This window comes from Corvus kubaryi, unplaced genomic scaffold (assembly GCF_017639235.1).
Source record: "Corvus kubaryi isolate FWS band 111438036 unplaced genomic scaffold, C.kubaryi_AGA036_p1.0 133, whole genome shotgun sequence".
Taxonomy (NCBI): Eukaryota; Metazoa; Chordata; class Aves; order Passeriformes; family Corvidae; genus Corvus; species Corvus kubaryi.
The window spans coordinates 12375682-12387997 of NW_024580667.1; the positions used below are offsets into that span (position 1 = coordinate 12375682).

Sequence of the window (12316 nt, forward strand, 5' to 3'; positions counted from 1 at the left end):
CGGCCGCCGCCGCGCCGGCTTCCCTCAGCTTTTCGCAGCACCTCCCTCGCCGGCCTCCGCCCCCGTCCAGTGGCTGTCCCAGCTGCCGCAGCCGCCGGCGCGCCTGCTGTGCCCAGTGCTGAGCGAGCGGCGCGGGGGAGCTGCGGCGCGGGGCAGGAGGGACGGGACAGACAGGACAGGACAGACGGGACGGGACAGGACAGGACAGGACAAGACGGGACGGGCGGCCGCCCGGCGCCAGGTGAGCGGCTGCAGGCTCGTGGGAGCAGAGGCGGCCGGAGGCGGGGGGCTCCCGAGGGCGGGAGGGGCCGGCAGCGCGGCGGGCTGCGGGGGTGGGAGTCGCCCTGAGCCGGGTGGAGGTGAGCGACTCTGCGGCGCCGGGCGGCAGAGGTGCGCGGCTCCCTTGGGATGGGTTTTTCCGCCGACTCTCCCCGGAGGGACGAGCGAGGTTAGGGCGGGGAGGTCCCGCGGTGGTGGGTGGAGGAGCGCAGGTCGGGGAGCTCCGACCTCCGCGGGCAAGTCCGGCGGCTCCCGCTTAGTCACGCAGTGCCCGGGCATTGCGGGTCTCGCCCGGCCGGGGGGAGCGCGGCTGAGCGGGGAGGTCCCGCGGGCGGGGCCGGGCCCGTTGGGACTCGCGCCGGGCCGGTGCGGGGTGAGGCCGCCGTGAGGGGCTGCGGGGAGGGCGGCCGGGTTTCGTCCTGAGCGGCGCCGCGCTGCGCATCAGGTACAGCTCTCGGTGCTGCTGGCGGAAAGCTCTCCTTCAGCTTTCTGGCATTATTTTAGGCGCTTAATTAGTCAACGGCGAGAAACATTTAGTAGCGCGTTTAAATTGGCCTGAAAAGTGAGTGGTTTTGACAGAGGCGTTGGTGGCGTTTGAGTGCGGTTTAGACGAAGAGACAGGGTAGCAGCATCCCGTTGGGACGGTATTGCTAGACTGGATCGGGGTTTGCTCTCACACCCGTTTTCTGTGGGAACTGGTGCAGAGAATGTATTCAGCTTAAAGGTTTTCCCTGCTTCTTTCGCATACATTCTGCAAGGAAACCTGTATCACTAAAAGTGATGTCTTCAGTCACCTTTTGTGCACAATACTTATTTCGAGACGGGGGTTTGTCTGGGGATTTTTTTGTCATGTCCACTGGCTAAGTGTACTGGAAGCAGCCTTTCTTGACTGACTTTATTTTTGCTTTGCAAATATATAGATTTAGTCATTCATGGGTAGTATTTGTAACACTACTGAACTCTGTTGCTTTTACTGTGTTATTTTCTTGCATTGATTCATGTAAAAACAGGGAATAAAAGTTTGTACACTAGTTCAGTGTGTGCTTATCCAGCAAATTAAATGTGTGATTGTGTCTAGTTTTGACTTACATGAAATCCCAGAATTGGTAAGGTTAGGAGGAGCCACAGTGGGTTATCTGGGCCAACCTCCCTACAATCAGAGTAACCCTGAAGGTGTGGTGGAATTGGCTTCAACATGAGCCAAAATAGAGTTTACAACCTCCAGACCTAAGCGTTATCAATCCCAAAGCAAATCAGTTGTGTCTCCAGTTCTGTCACTTTTACTGAAAAAGTAAATCTGGCGTTATGTGCGTCTGCTCAGAACATGTTCCTCCTTTTTGGTTGTATAGGCTAACAGTGTACATCATCACTAGAAGAGAGCTGCACAAGCTGATATTCCTGATCTTAAGCTTTCAACGTTAAGGGTATTCCCAAGTGGAAAGCATACTTCTGTAACTGTTTCCATGGGGGAAACAAGCAAGATTTGTTCCTCTGCTAGGTGACCAGTAGTGTGTTTGTTGAATTAAACTAAAGAACAAAAAACTTGTCTTTGCTTAGGAGGATCTCCAAGTACTTGTCTTCACTGAGGAAGCACACTTATAATTTAATGATGAAGACAAAGCTCTGAAGTGGAATGCTTTGAAAAAAGATGCAGGAAAGAAATTGCACATAAACAGAATTTGCTCAGATACGAATTGGGGCCACAAAATTTTCTGCCTACACTGTAAGATAATATTATGTTATTTCTACTATGGTACCAAGTGAACTAGTGTTATTGGTATCTTTATTAATATTACTTTAGTATCTTAAGGTAATTCTATAGATCAAATGGAGTTTGTTAGCATGTTCATTTTTCTTCAGTGCCTTCCAAATTTAATGTTAAACTTCTGTTTCTAATACATCAACACAAATTGGCTCAGATTAGGGCCAGTTGGAGAGAGATGAAGGACTAAATTCCCTTTCTCAAGTTAATTACCCAATATATACAGTTTTTGTGCTGTGAGTGCTTTTAGTCAGGTCTTCCACTAGTAACTGTAGAGTGTTGGCAGATTGAGAAAGTTTGGGAGTTCATGGGGGAATAACTCTTGTTAAATTGGGACAATTCTTAGTTCCTAGCATGTAACATGATCAGTGGCCTTGGCAAATGCAGTTTAGCTTTAAAACTGATCACTACACTTGAGTTTGAAGTTTTATGTTTTCAGTGGAATAATAGATTAGATTATTTGAAGGCCAAAGGGTAGCTCATGCAAGTAATCTCATAGACGTCAATGTAAGAATTAGCATTAATAAGTCATGTTATTTGGCCTGAAATGTTAGCTTTCTGATAAATGGTAAGTCTACCAGTAGTTTTATATCTAGGTTCAATTAAAAGCTTTGCTCTTTTCCAGATGCAAGGATTTAGAGAATATTAATTTGTTGGTAGGTGCTACTCAGCTTGTGAACATGAATAGAGTTGATCATTTCGTTTGTTAGATAGGTGCTCATGATTATGAGGGTCTTACTCTTTCCAGTCATAAATTCCTGGTGGAGTTACAGTTTGGAAAGGATCTATAATTGCTCTATGAAAAAGATAGGCTTGTGTAACTATATGGTAATTAATAGGACTCAATTACTTGGGAGTCTTGTATTCCTTTTGTGACAAAATACCTTTGAAATTTATTGTTGTTCAGGATGGACAAAGAGTCTTTTGTAGCTGACATTAAATCAAAGACAAAAAAAGTGGATCTCAAACTCCTCCCTTCATGAGTCACATGGATTTGTCTTCAGCTGTGAGCTGAATATTTTGTATGCCACAGGTACTCAACCTGTGAGTGCTACCTACATCAGCTTCAGGACAGTTTTATTGCAGGTGTTATGCAGTGGAACTAATACAAGATTTTAGAAGTGTATCTGGCAGTTCAAGTCCCAGACTCGGTGTTTTCTGTCTTTCTTTTATTGAGGAGTTCTGTAGCACAGAAATATAAATACTGTTTGACACAACAGCTGCTTTTCAGCTAGTGCCTTATAAAAATGTGATTTTGTTGTTCTGTTCTAGGTCATCTTCTGCTGGCTGCTTAAATACAGTGTTCTTACCAGCTCATAGAAAAAGTATAGTTAGGAACATGATTAGCTTATTTTTGTTTGGGGAACTTTATTAAGTATTTCTTTTCTATATACTGTCTCATCTAGTGTAACTGACATTCTACAGTCTTCTTTTAAAACAATCTACTTAAAATACTTCTTCAATCTGTAGAATTTATAGAAAATTACTAGAACTTACCACATTATTTATATTTTCTGAAATTTGCATGAGTACCTCAAGTGATGCTTTAGTTACCAAAAAAGAACAACCTTTCACTATTACTGTCTCTGTCTGGCCCTGTAGCTCACATGCGTGCAGGCACAAACGCACGGCTCGCTTCAGTATAAAGATGGTTGCAAGGAGATGGGAAGGGCCTTTGCATGAGTTCCAGCAGGAGCATTTATTGCCTCTACACTGCCGAAGATTCAGGGGCAAAGATGAGAGAACACTGGTGATCCGGGGGCTTATCCGGGGGTGGGGAAAAGATGGGACTAGGGAAGAGGGACTAATGGGGAAGCTCTGGGGGAGTGACAAGGGGTAGAGGCTGACAGCCAACCGGGGAATCCAAACTGGGACAGATTAACATAACAGAACAAGCATCCTGGGAGAAGCCTTTCTGGTCACCCTAACATAAAGTGGTTCTTGTGGTACTGGGGACTTGTCTTACTGAGAACTCTCTGTCCCTTGTAACGTAGGTTCACCGGCCACCACACTTCACAAATTAAGCACTATGTTCTCATTTATGGTGTTCCTTAAAGGAATCATTCAGGAGTTAAGGTCTAAGAGATCCATCAGAAGGTTTGCCAGAAGTTGTCATGTTTGATAATATGTGACACGTTTAGAAATGGTAGAACTAGAAAGACAAGAAGTAATGTGATTATTATAATTATGGAAATGTTATTTTGCACACATAACAAAACTTAGCATCTTTTACTGATGCTTTTAGTGTTCAAAATATTCCTTTAATAAGTCCCTTTCTTTAGAGAAAAAATTACTGTGCCTCTCTGCCTGAATTTATTAGACATCTGGGCATGCATGACTATGAATGCTGCCAAATTCCATGTTTAGGTTCTGAGTTCCCAACAAGACTTTGAATATCTTTGTTTCTTTTGCACCAAATTAATTATGGACATAAGCTGACTGAATGGGTTTCTGATGGGTTTCTTCATGTTTTGAGGTGACTTTGTTCCACCATTACTTATTCATAGCATAGTCCCAATGTTCATATAAGTTGAATTAAAAATGCTTTCTTTTTTTCACCCTCATCAATGTTTCAACAAGTCAGCAATGTGGTGATTGTGGTTTATTTCTGGGAAGGCAAATATTTTTTTTTTTTAATAGAGGTGGTGATGTTGAAAAAAGCCATGTGGAATCTAGTTGTACAACGTAAATTTTTTGAGCTGATACATTTGTGGGGATTGCACACAGGAATGGCTCCGATTTAAATAAACTTTTCTGAAGTTGCTTTCGAGTCATCTACTCACCTGTGTGATGACTTTCAAGTATTTAGAGATGTTTGCTATTGACTAACTTGTTTCAGTTGTAGTAGTCTAATGCAGGCAATGTACCATTTTCTGTCCCCCTGCAGAGACTTACATTGAACCCTGAGAAGTGCTAAAGGAGGCCCAGAATGCAGTTCTGGCATAACCCTGTTTCCTAGAATGTCTTAATAGAGGTTCCCTAAGTGTTTACCCCATGTGAAGGCTGAAGTGCCAACATGACTGTATTTCCTTAGGCTGTGTAGGGTAGTGATGACATATTCTTTATCAGAGTTTTAGTGGGACTTTGGAAGATGCTTGCTTTAGTGCATCCATCTTTCCAAACTGATGAGTTTTATTTCTGTGGTACAAACTATTAGTTTTGGTCATTGGGCTGTTGACTGAAAAAGCCTGAGAGACTGTTATAAACCACCCCCACACCCCCTCTTTCAGCCAAAAACCACCACCAAATATTGTGCTTCTTAGCTTCCAGAGAAATTTTAAGAGCTCCAAGAGCAGGATCCAAGACACCTGTTAAGTCCATAAAGTGAAGCTTAGGATGAAATCACAGTATAATTTCTTTTCTAAGGTGTTGCTGTTCAAGCCAAGAGAGCTTGAAAAGGAGAGTGGGGAAGAAAAGTGTAAACTGAGCAGAAACAACTATTTGCTTTTTATTTTCCCCCACTTACAGTAAGATGAAACTTTTAGAAGTCTTATTTTTCTGAAAAGTAGGAAAATTGAAAGCATGAGCTGGATGGTCTTCTTTTTTGGCGTGCCTGGTCCTCACCTGACTCCTCACAGTCTGCTTGCATTGTTCACTAATATGAATATTTGAGGTTTATAAAAGTCTTTGTCCTTCCCTCTTTCTCTCTGCATCAAATCAAGTCCTGTAACTGAATACAAAGGCTTTTGAAAACTTTTTGTCTACTTTTTTGTGCTTATATCTCTGTATACCTTTTCTCATGTTCTTATATGGCTCAAGGTGCACGCGTAGTGTTCTTTTAATCTTTTCTGATGTGCCAACCTTTGTGTGGTCGTCTTCTCTGCAGAACATGTCTTGTTGTTTCCGCCTCCCTTAAACCTATATACGTCCATACCCCAAAGTATTAAGGAAAATGTAAACAGCCTGTCTGTAGTTGAAATAATCAGACTTGTGACAAACAACTACTTTCATTGCATCTCTGCTTGCCATGCTTCATCAGTACTCTGTAAACTCTTTTGAGAGGAAACCTGCTCAGGCATTGTCACTGAAGGGCTTTTTAGTTTGCTCTAGGATTAATAGAGGGTGTGGGCAATACTGTGCTCTTGAGGGAATACATCGTGCAGATAAGGATTTCCTGGATAGTGTAAAACTTTTATAAAAGCTAGAGAAAGGCCTCTTGCTCATCTCCCAGGTGACAATTGGATATGAGGAGGTGAAACATTTCCAGTCTGGATAAGAGGGAACAAAACTTGCTTGTAATTGTCCCCTGCCCTGTTTTTGCACTATATAGGACACAAGTTGCTGTACAAGAGAATTAAGTACCAAAAGTGCAGTATTTTTGGCACTGAGGTCAGTAATGGAGAGCCATCCAATAGCACATTCCATTCCTGAATCCACTTACACAGGTCTGAGTGATTAAGTTAGCACTTTTAGATGAATCTAAGGGGAGATCTGTGAGTTGAACTGAAGGCAGACCTTGGCTTGCACAGCTTGGTATTTGTGAAATAAAATATATTAAAAAGTCTTTCTAATGGCAGTATCCTGCAACAGTTGAAAGGCTAAACAAAAGAATGGATTTCTCAGAGAGTTCATCCTCCTGTTCAGTTCTCATAAGAACTCAATCAACCAGCTATGAGTTTTGTAGATGATTGATGTCTGTATCAAAGTGGCTGGTTGCTATCTGTAAGCCAACTTATTAAAAAGTAAAATATTTAATGTCTTTGAAAACAGTAAAGATTTATGTCAGGAGGAAGGTACTTGAACACATTACCATTACAGTCTTAGAAAAAGCTAGTGTTCTACATAAAGTAACTGTATGAACACGGTGACCATAAAGAATACAGTTTTTACAGACATGATTAACACTGGAGAAAATTAATGAAAACCAAATTATTATCAGACAGTAATAATCCTGTTACTGTATTTTGGAAAAACACATAAAAAAAACCCCCATGGAACAACATTTTAAAATCAATGGTGCTACTTCTGCTGTTAAGTCAGCGAATACTGTGTGTGCCAAGATTAACTGTGACACAAGAGTTTCCAACATAAGCGTCCTCCCTATTACATCTAAGTTGCTCCAGCCAAAATTTAAAAATAACATTAAAACTTTACTGCATTTTGGTTCCAGTCTGGAAAATATAAGGAGTTGATGGAAGAAGTCTTCAGCCTTACATTTCTGAAAGGAAAGACATCAAGGAGTTCTCATACCTGGGCAGTATGATGTGTTTCTCTTGCTCTTTTTAGCCTTTTATCACCTGGTATAGACTTGAATAAGGCAGAATATCACAGAACAGCAGCCAGAAGCTTACCATTCATTATTACCCTTCTCCTCAGCAGTAACTTCTATAAATTTGAGAAATATTTTTATTGAAATCCAAAATCTTAGTAGGGGATGACTACAGAGGACAGAATGAGACCCAGAGAATACAGATGAAATAAGTGTGGCTTGAACAAAGCAGTTTGAAGTGCAGCAGTAGACGGACAGCATTATTTGAAGTAAATGAATTATTGTTTTGGGCCATGATTTCCAACGTAAGTTTCTGTAATCCACTGTTTATGCATTGGCAGTGAAAACCTGCTCTGCCTAAAACTTTGCATAAAAGAACTAATAGTTTATTAAATGTTAAATACTGCTAGTAAATACGTATTTTCAACAGGAATTGTGAAATTCATATGTATTTTTCCAAAAGTGATTTAGCAAAATACTTTAGAGAACACAACAGCTGTTTTTATGTTTTGCACTTTCTTCATCTTTAATCCTATGAAAGTATATCTGCTGTAGTACAAGGCAAGCAGTTGCTGAAGGTAAGTCCTAAATGTCTTGATCTATCACCCATGGGTGCACACTTGGAAAGTAGTAAACTAGCATGGCATGAGCTAATTAGTATTAATAATAAGAATACAAACTCCTTTTATACCATTTTCCTGTCTTTGTTTCCACTAACCCCTTTAATTTGCAAAGAATGTGATATTAATGCAGAACTGGAATATGTATAACACAACAGACAAAAAAATTTAGTTTTTCAAAGTATGTTTGTTCATTTAAGAAAATCTCTGTCAATTCTAATTTGACTTTCAAATTAGTAAGATGGTGTGAAATGTTGTGAGACCTGGGTACCAATGCTACAAGGTTGTAATTGGTCAAAATAGAACACTCTTCGTGGAGAGAAAACAAGAGGTAACAGATTTATGCCTGAGCCTTTAATTTCTATTTTCTGAATTTTCTTTTTTTCTGCTGACCATAAAGAAATGTTTTATATTGTCATCTTCTTCAGACACTTAGCTCTTTGTAAATAAAAATGACTTAGTTGTAACTGAGAAATTGAAGACAGCTGGTTGCATCTTTACCTGTAGTCTGTGCATAGAATTCTTTCCCCACATTTGGGCGGCTCAGTAACTGTTGTACTTGATTAGATTTGCTTGATATACAAGTGAAAATTTTTCATCCTACTGCAAAAACTATGCATATTCATGCTGAGATCTCTCAGTCATGCTGTATTCTTCTATTATAAAGAACAATACAAGTGTTCATTTGAGCAAATGAGCAAAATTAAAACCAAATGAAAATAATCCCTTATGCCTATTTCTATAATGTCCACAATTATATATCGCAATTATATTAGTGCTCAGGATCATTAAGAGTAAAGATTTAGGATTCTAATACAGGAAAGAACTTAAATAAATTTAAGAAGAACATAATGGCCAAATGTTTTGGAATGTATCATATGATCTTCATTTGAATACATATGGTGAAATTGTGTTTTATATCTTGCTTTTTTTCCTTTAAAAATATACCAAAGCTAGCAGCATCTTTTTCTTTGGTAGTGCTTAAACAACATTGTTGCAAAAAAAAGGAACACAAATGTAATTTTACCTCTCTTAGGTAATTCTCTTTTAATTGTATATTTTATCTGGACATTGGAACAGATCTTGAGCAGTGTAACTGTCCAAAGTCTTGCAAAAAGTCAATTGAGCTGTGACCATGTCAGTATTTCACTTTATACATTTACTCAGTTTCCTGCTATCTGGATTTTATTGCTTTGCCTGGATCATTAATTTTCATTCATAGCTTTGAATAGTTTTGGAGTTCTTGATGTGACTGTGTTCAATCAACAAGAAGCTCTGCCTCTGTCCCTATTTGTCTTTGCCAGGCCCATCTCAGGAAGTGAGATCAATGTCAAAAAAGCCCAGATGAGATAAAAACCTAAATGTACAGAAAGTATTTATTACAGCCTTTTGTTTAAACACTGGACAAATATTAGCAAAGCTCGCTCTGAAGTGCCAGAGTTAGAGGAAGGTCCATTCAAACTCCTCAGGGCTACAAAGTGCTCAGACAGGTCTGGAGTCAGTACCAGGAATTTCTTGGCTCCTGTACTCAAATTTAGACTTTTGTAATGCAGTTTTTATTTCTGGGGGATGGGACACTAACATCATTGTCTAATGAGGTCTGCCAAACAAAATAGAAGGCATGCTTGGTGGTTGAGGAGAAAGCCTCTGTCCTAGTCAGCTCATTTCACGTGTATCTGTGTGCAGGACTGAGGCTTAAGGAGAAAACTAAAAGCAGGGAATGTAGGAGCATTCTGAATCAGTATTAGTGACACAAAGCAAGCAGCTTGCCTCATTACTTGCTAGCATTGGTGGCTACACTTGTGGATGCCACTGAGTATTTTTGGGCTCCATCCCATTCACATTTCAACTCTTGGTGTCTAGGTAGTAGAGACAAGGGATGCTGGCAGTTGTGTTTGTTTTGTTGTCTAAATACCTCACTGTGGATAGATGGTTTGGGTACTAAAGAAGAGATTTCCCCATAAAATGTAAGAATAGAATGGCAGCTTGGTTTTGCTTGGAAGTAACCTAATTTGAGACTAGAATGGGAAGTGTGAGTAAGCAAAGAAAGGAAACGCAGTTTTTGGATAAGCATCTCTTTTAATCCTAGGAAATTATATTGTAGATGAACAGTCTTGAAGTTGTCAGATGTATTTAAGCACAACAGTTTTCATTATCAGGTTCTTAGGATAATTAATGTAATTCTGCTACTCAGTTTGCTGATGGAACAACTTTATTAATACATGGTTTTTAGACATTCTGAGAAGCAAGCTGAGTACAGTTTTGAACATGTTTCCTGGGGATCTTTAGAAAGCTAGCCCACCTTTGACATTTGTTCCCATTTTAAACTTGTTTTTGTTTGGTTTCGATCTGTTCCTGCATAGGATTGTGTATATTAGGTATGATCATTGTTTTAGCATATGATTTATTTTCTGTCAGCTTTTTTATATTTGTTAGAGGTATTGCACATTGCATAATTCTTGAAAACACTGGCAACAATGTTGCAGTGCTCTTAATTTTTAAAAAGCCTTTGCTTTCTGCTTTCTATGTTATGTTGTTATATGTGTATAATTTATTTGCATGTATGTTTAATCAATTTCCAAAGCTTCATTTGCTTAGCAACTTCACTGTTTCTCTATTCCTGTGGCACTTCTCTTGCAGAGTTCAGCCAACAGTAACCATTGTAAATTAATAAATATTTACATTTGTGTGAACGCTTGCCAAAAAATGGCATTTTAGCCCTAACCTTAAAAAAATGTGAAATTCCTGAAAGAGTTCACCATTTACAGTGCCTGAAAAGAAGGGAATCTACTGCAGCCTGACACAGCATGAGCAGAAGCACAGTGCAGTTTGTGAGCAGTGTGAGTGCTGACCAGCGTACTTGCACATGCACCCAGCTTGTGATGGAAAAGTTGTGCTGTCAGGCAGAATGCTCTGTTATACCCTAAAGGTGATACATGAAAGGTAGTCAATGTGTAAAGTTTACTGCTGTGCATGTTTCAAGAATCAGCTATAGAATCACTTGCCACTATGTATCTAAACCTTTTTATTTAAGAATTAATGCATGCAACAAGCATCTGAATGTTTCTTTCGGCATGCAAAATACTCAGATGTACGCTTTTTTGAATAGATCTTAAAAAAATTATTTCATAGAACGATATCTCTTATAATAGAAGGCACATCCTTTTTTTCAACGCGTTTTCTTTTGTCCTGTTGCTCACATTAGACAACCATCACTAAGAGGAAAGGTAGACAAACCAGGTTTTCATGATACTGTTTGTGAACTTGCTGCCCACAGTGATTTGTGGAATTTATCTTTTTTTTTTTTTTTTTTGGTGTAGCTTCTTGCCTTGATAATAGGACAAGGATTGGGAATCAAAATCTTGCTTCTTACTTAGGCATTCACAGTCTTGCTGTTAAAGTGTTACATGAGAGAACATGTGGGTAATGGACTGAAGAGATGCTTTCTTGCATACTTACTGAGATTAATAAAGCTTTTGGATAACCTTTCCATGCTTTCTCTGTCAGCTTTTGGTTGGGTATTTTGTTGTTGTTGTGTGCAAATATTTTGGAGGGGTTTGTTTTTCAAATCTTGAAAGTCTTACTTGTGCAAGGAGCCATGGCCATGCTCTGATGTATTTGTAGTCTTTGGAGAATTAGAGCTTGAATGGGTTTTTTGGTTTTGGGTTTTTTTTTTCCTTTCAGCAAACAGCTCTTTCTCTCTTAGTGTCTTGGCAATATACAGAGTATCTGTGCATTTCTCTGCAATATATACCCAATAGTATAACAGGGTTGGGAAGATTTATGCTCACGTTGGAAACATATTTTGTCATAATGTCCACACACCTACACGTTTTCTAGTTGTGGTTTATTTATTTAATTATTTCTTCTAGAATGGTTGTCTGGGGAAAACAGCACTGCTGTGTTGGCAGAATACAGGACATTTTCTTGAGATTCAAGATTGTTCAAGCAGTCCTTTTACTTCAGTTATTCCTGGCTACAGCAAGCAAAGGTAAGAGAATTTTTTCCTCATTTGTCTAGTGTTGGTATTCCAAATAAATAACATTAGTCTTGATGAATAGGACTTTTGAACGTATTCAGGACAGGCAAGTTTTGCCTCTTGCAATCAAGAGGAAGAACTGTCAATAACAAGAAATGAAACAGTTGGTGCTTAGCATTTTGGATGCCTTTCACGTTTTCATAAAAAATCATTGGTAGTAACTTCTAGGCTATGCATGAGGAGAGAACCAAGACACAATTTGTAGTAACAAGACAAATTATTTTATTGCTGGGGGTTTTTTTAACTGAAAGTGTTACTATTTTCAGAACATGTTATTAAATCTTTTACACTCCTCTTGCAAAATCACCATAAGATCCTTTGAGCTTTTTTGGGCATGTGTGAGTGTAGAATATGATCTTGGTTGTGGATCTGAATATGGCTAAGGAAAAGGTAATAAGGTCCAAAAC

General features: G+C 39.5%; 1 protein-coding gene across 6 annotated transcripts in view; it reads left to right on the forward strand.

The window, feature by feature from the left end:
• Nucleotides 1-121: 121 nt before the first annotated feature.
• The window catches only part of ADGRG2 (adhesion G protein-coupled receptor G2), a 59821-nt gene continuing 47626 nt past the window's right edge, over nucleotides 122-12316 (forward strand). For 4 of the 6 annotated variants that reach the window (XM_042036840.1, XM_042036871.1, XM_042036863.1 and 1 more), the window contains exons 1-2: nucleotides 122-241; nucleotides 11743-11861. In XM_042036840.1, coding sequence (XP_041892774.1) covers nucleotides 11744-11861 — 118 coding nt within the window. In that variant the 5' untranslated portion in view covers nucleotides 122-241; nucleotide 11743. Of the gene's footprint in view, nucleotides 242-425; nucleotides 449-638; nucleotides 725-11742; nucleotides 11862-12316 lie in introns of those variants that run through there. The other 2 variants (XM_042036855.1, XM_042036847.1) reach the window with 2 other exon arrangements.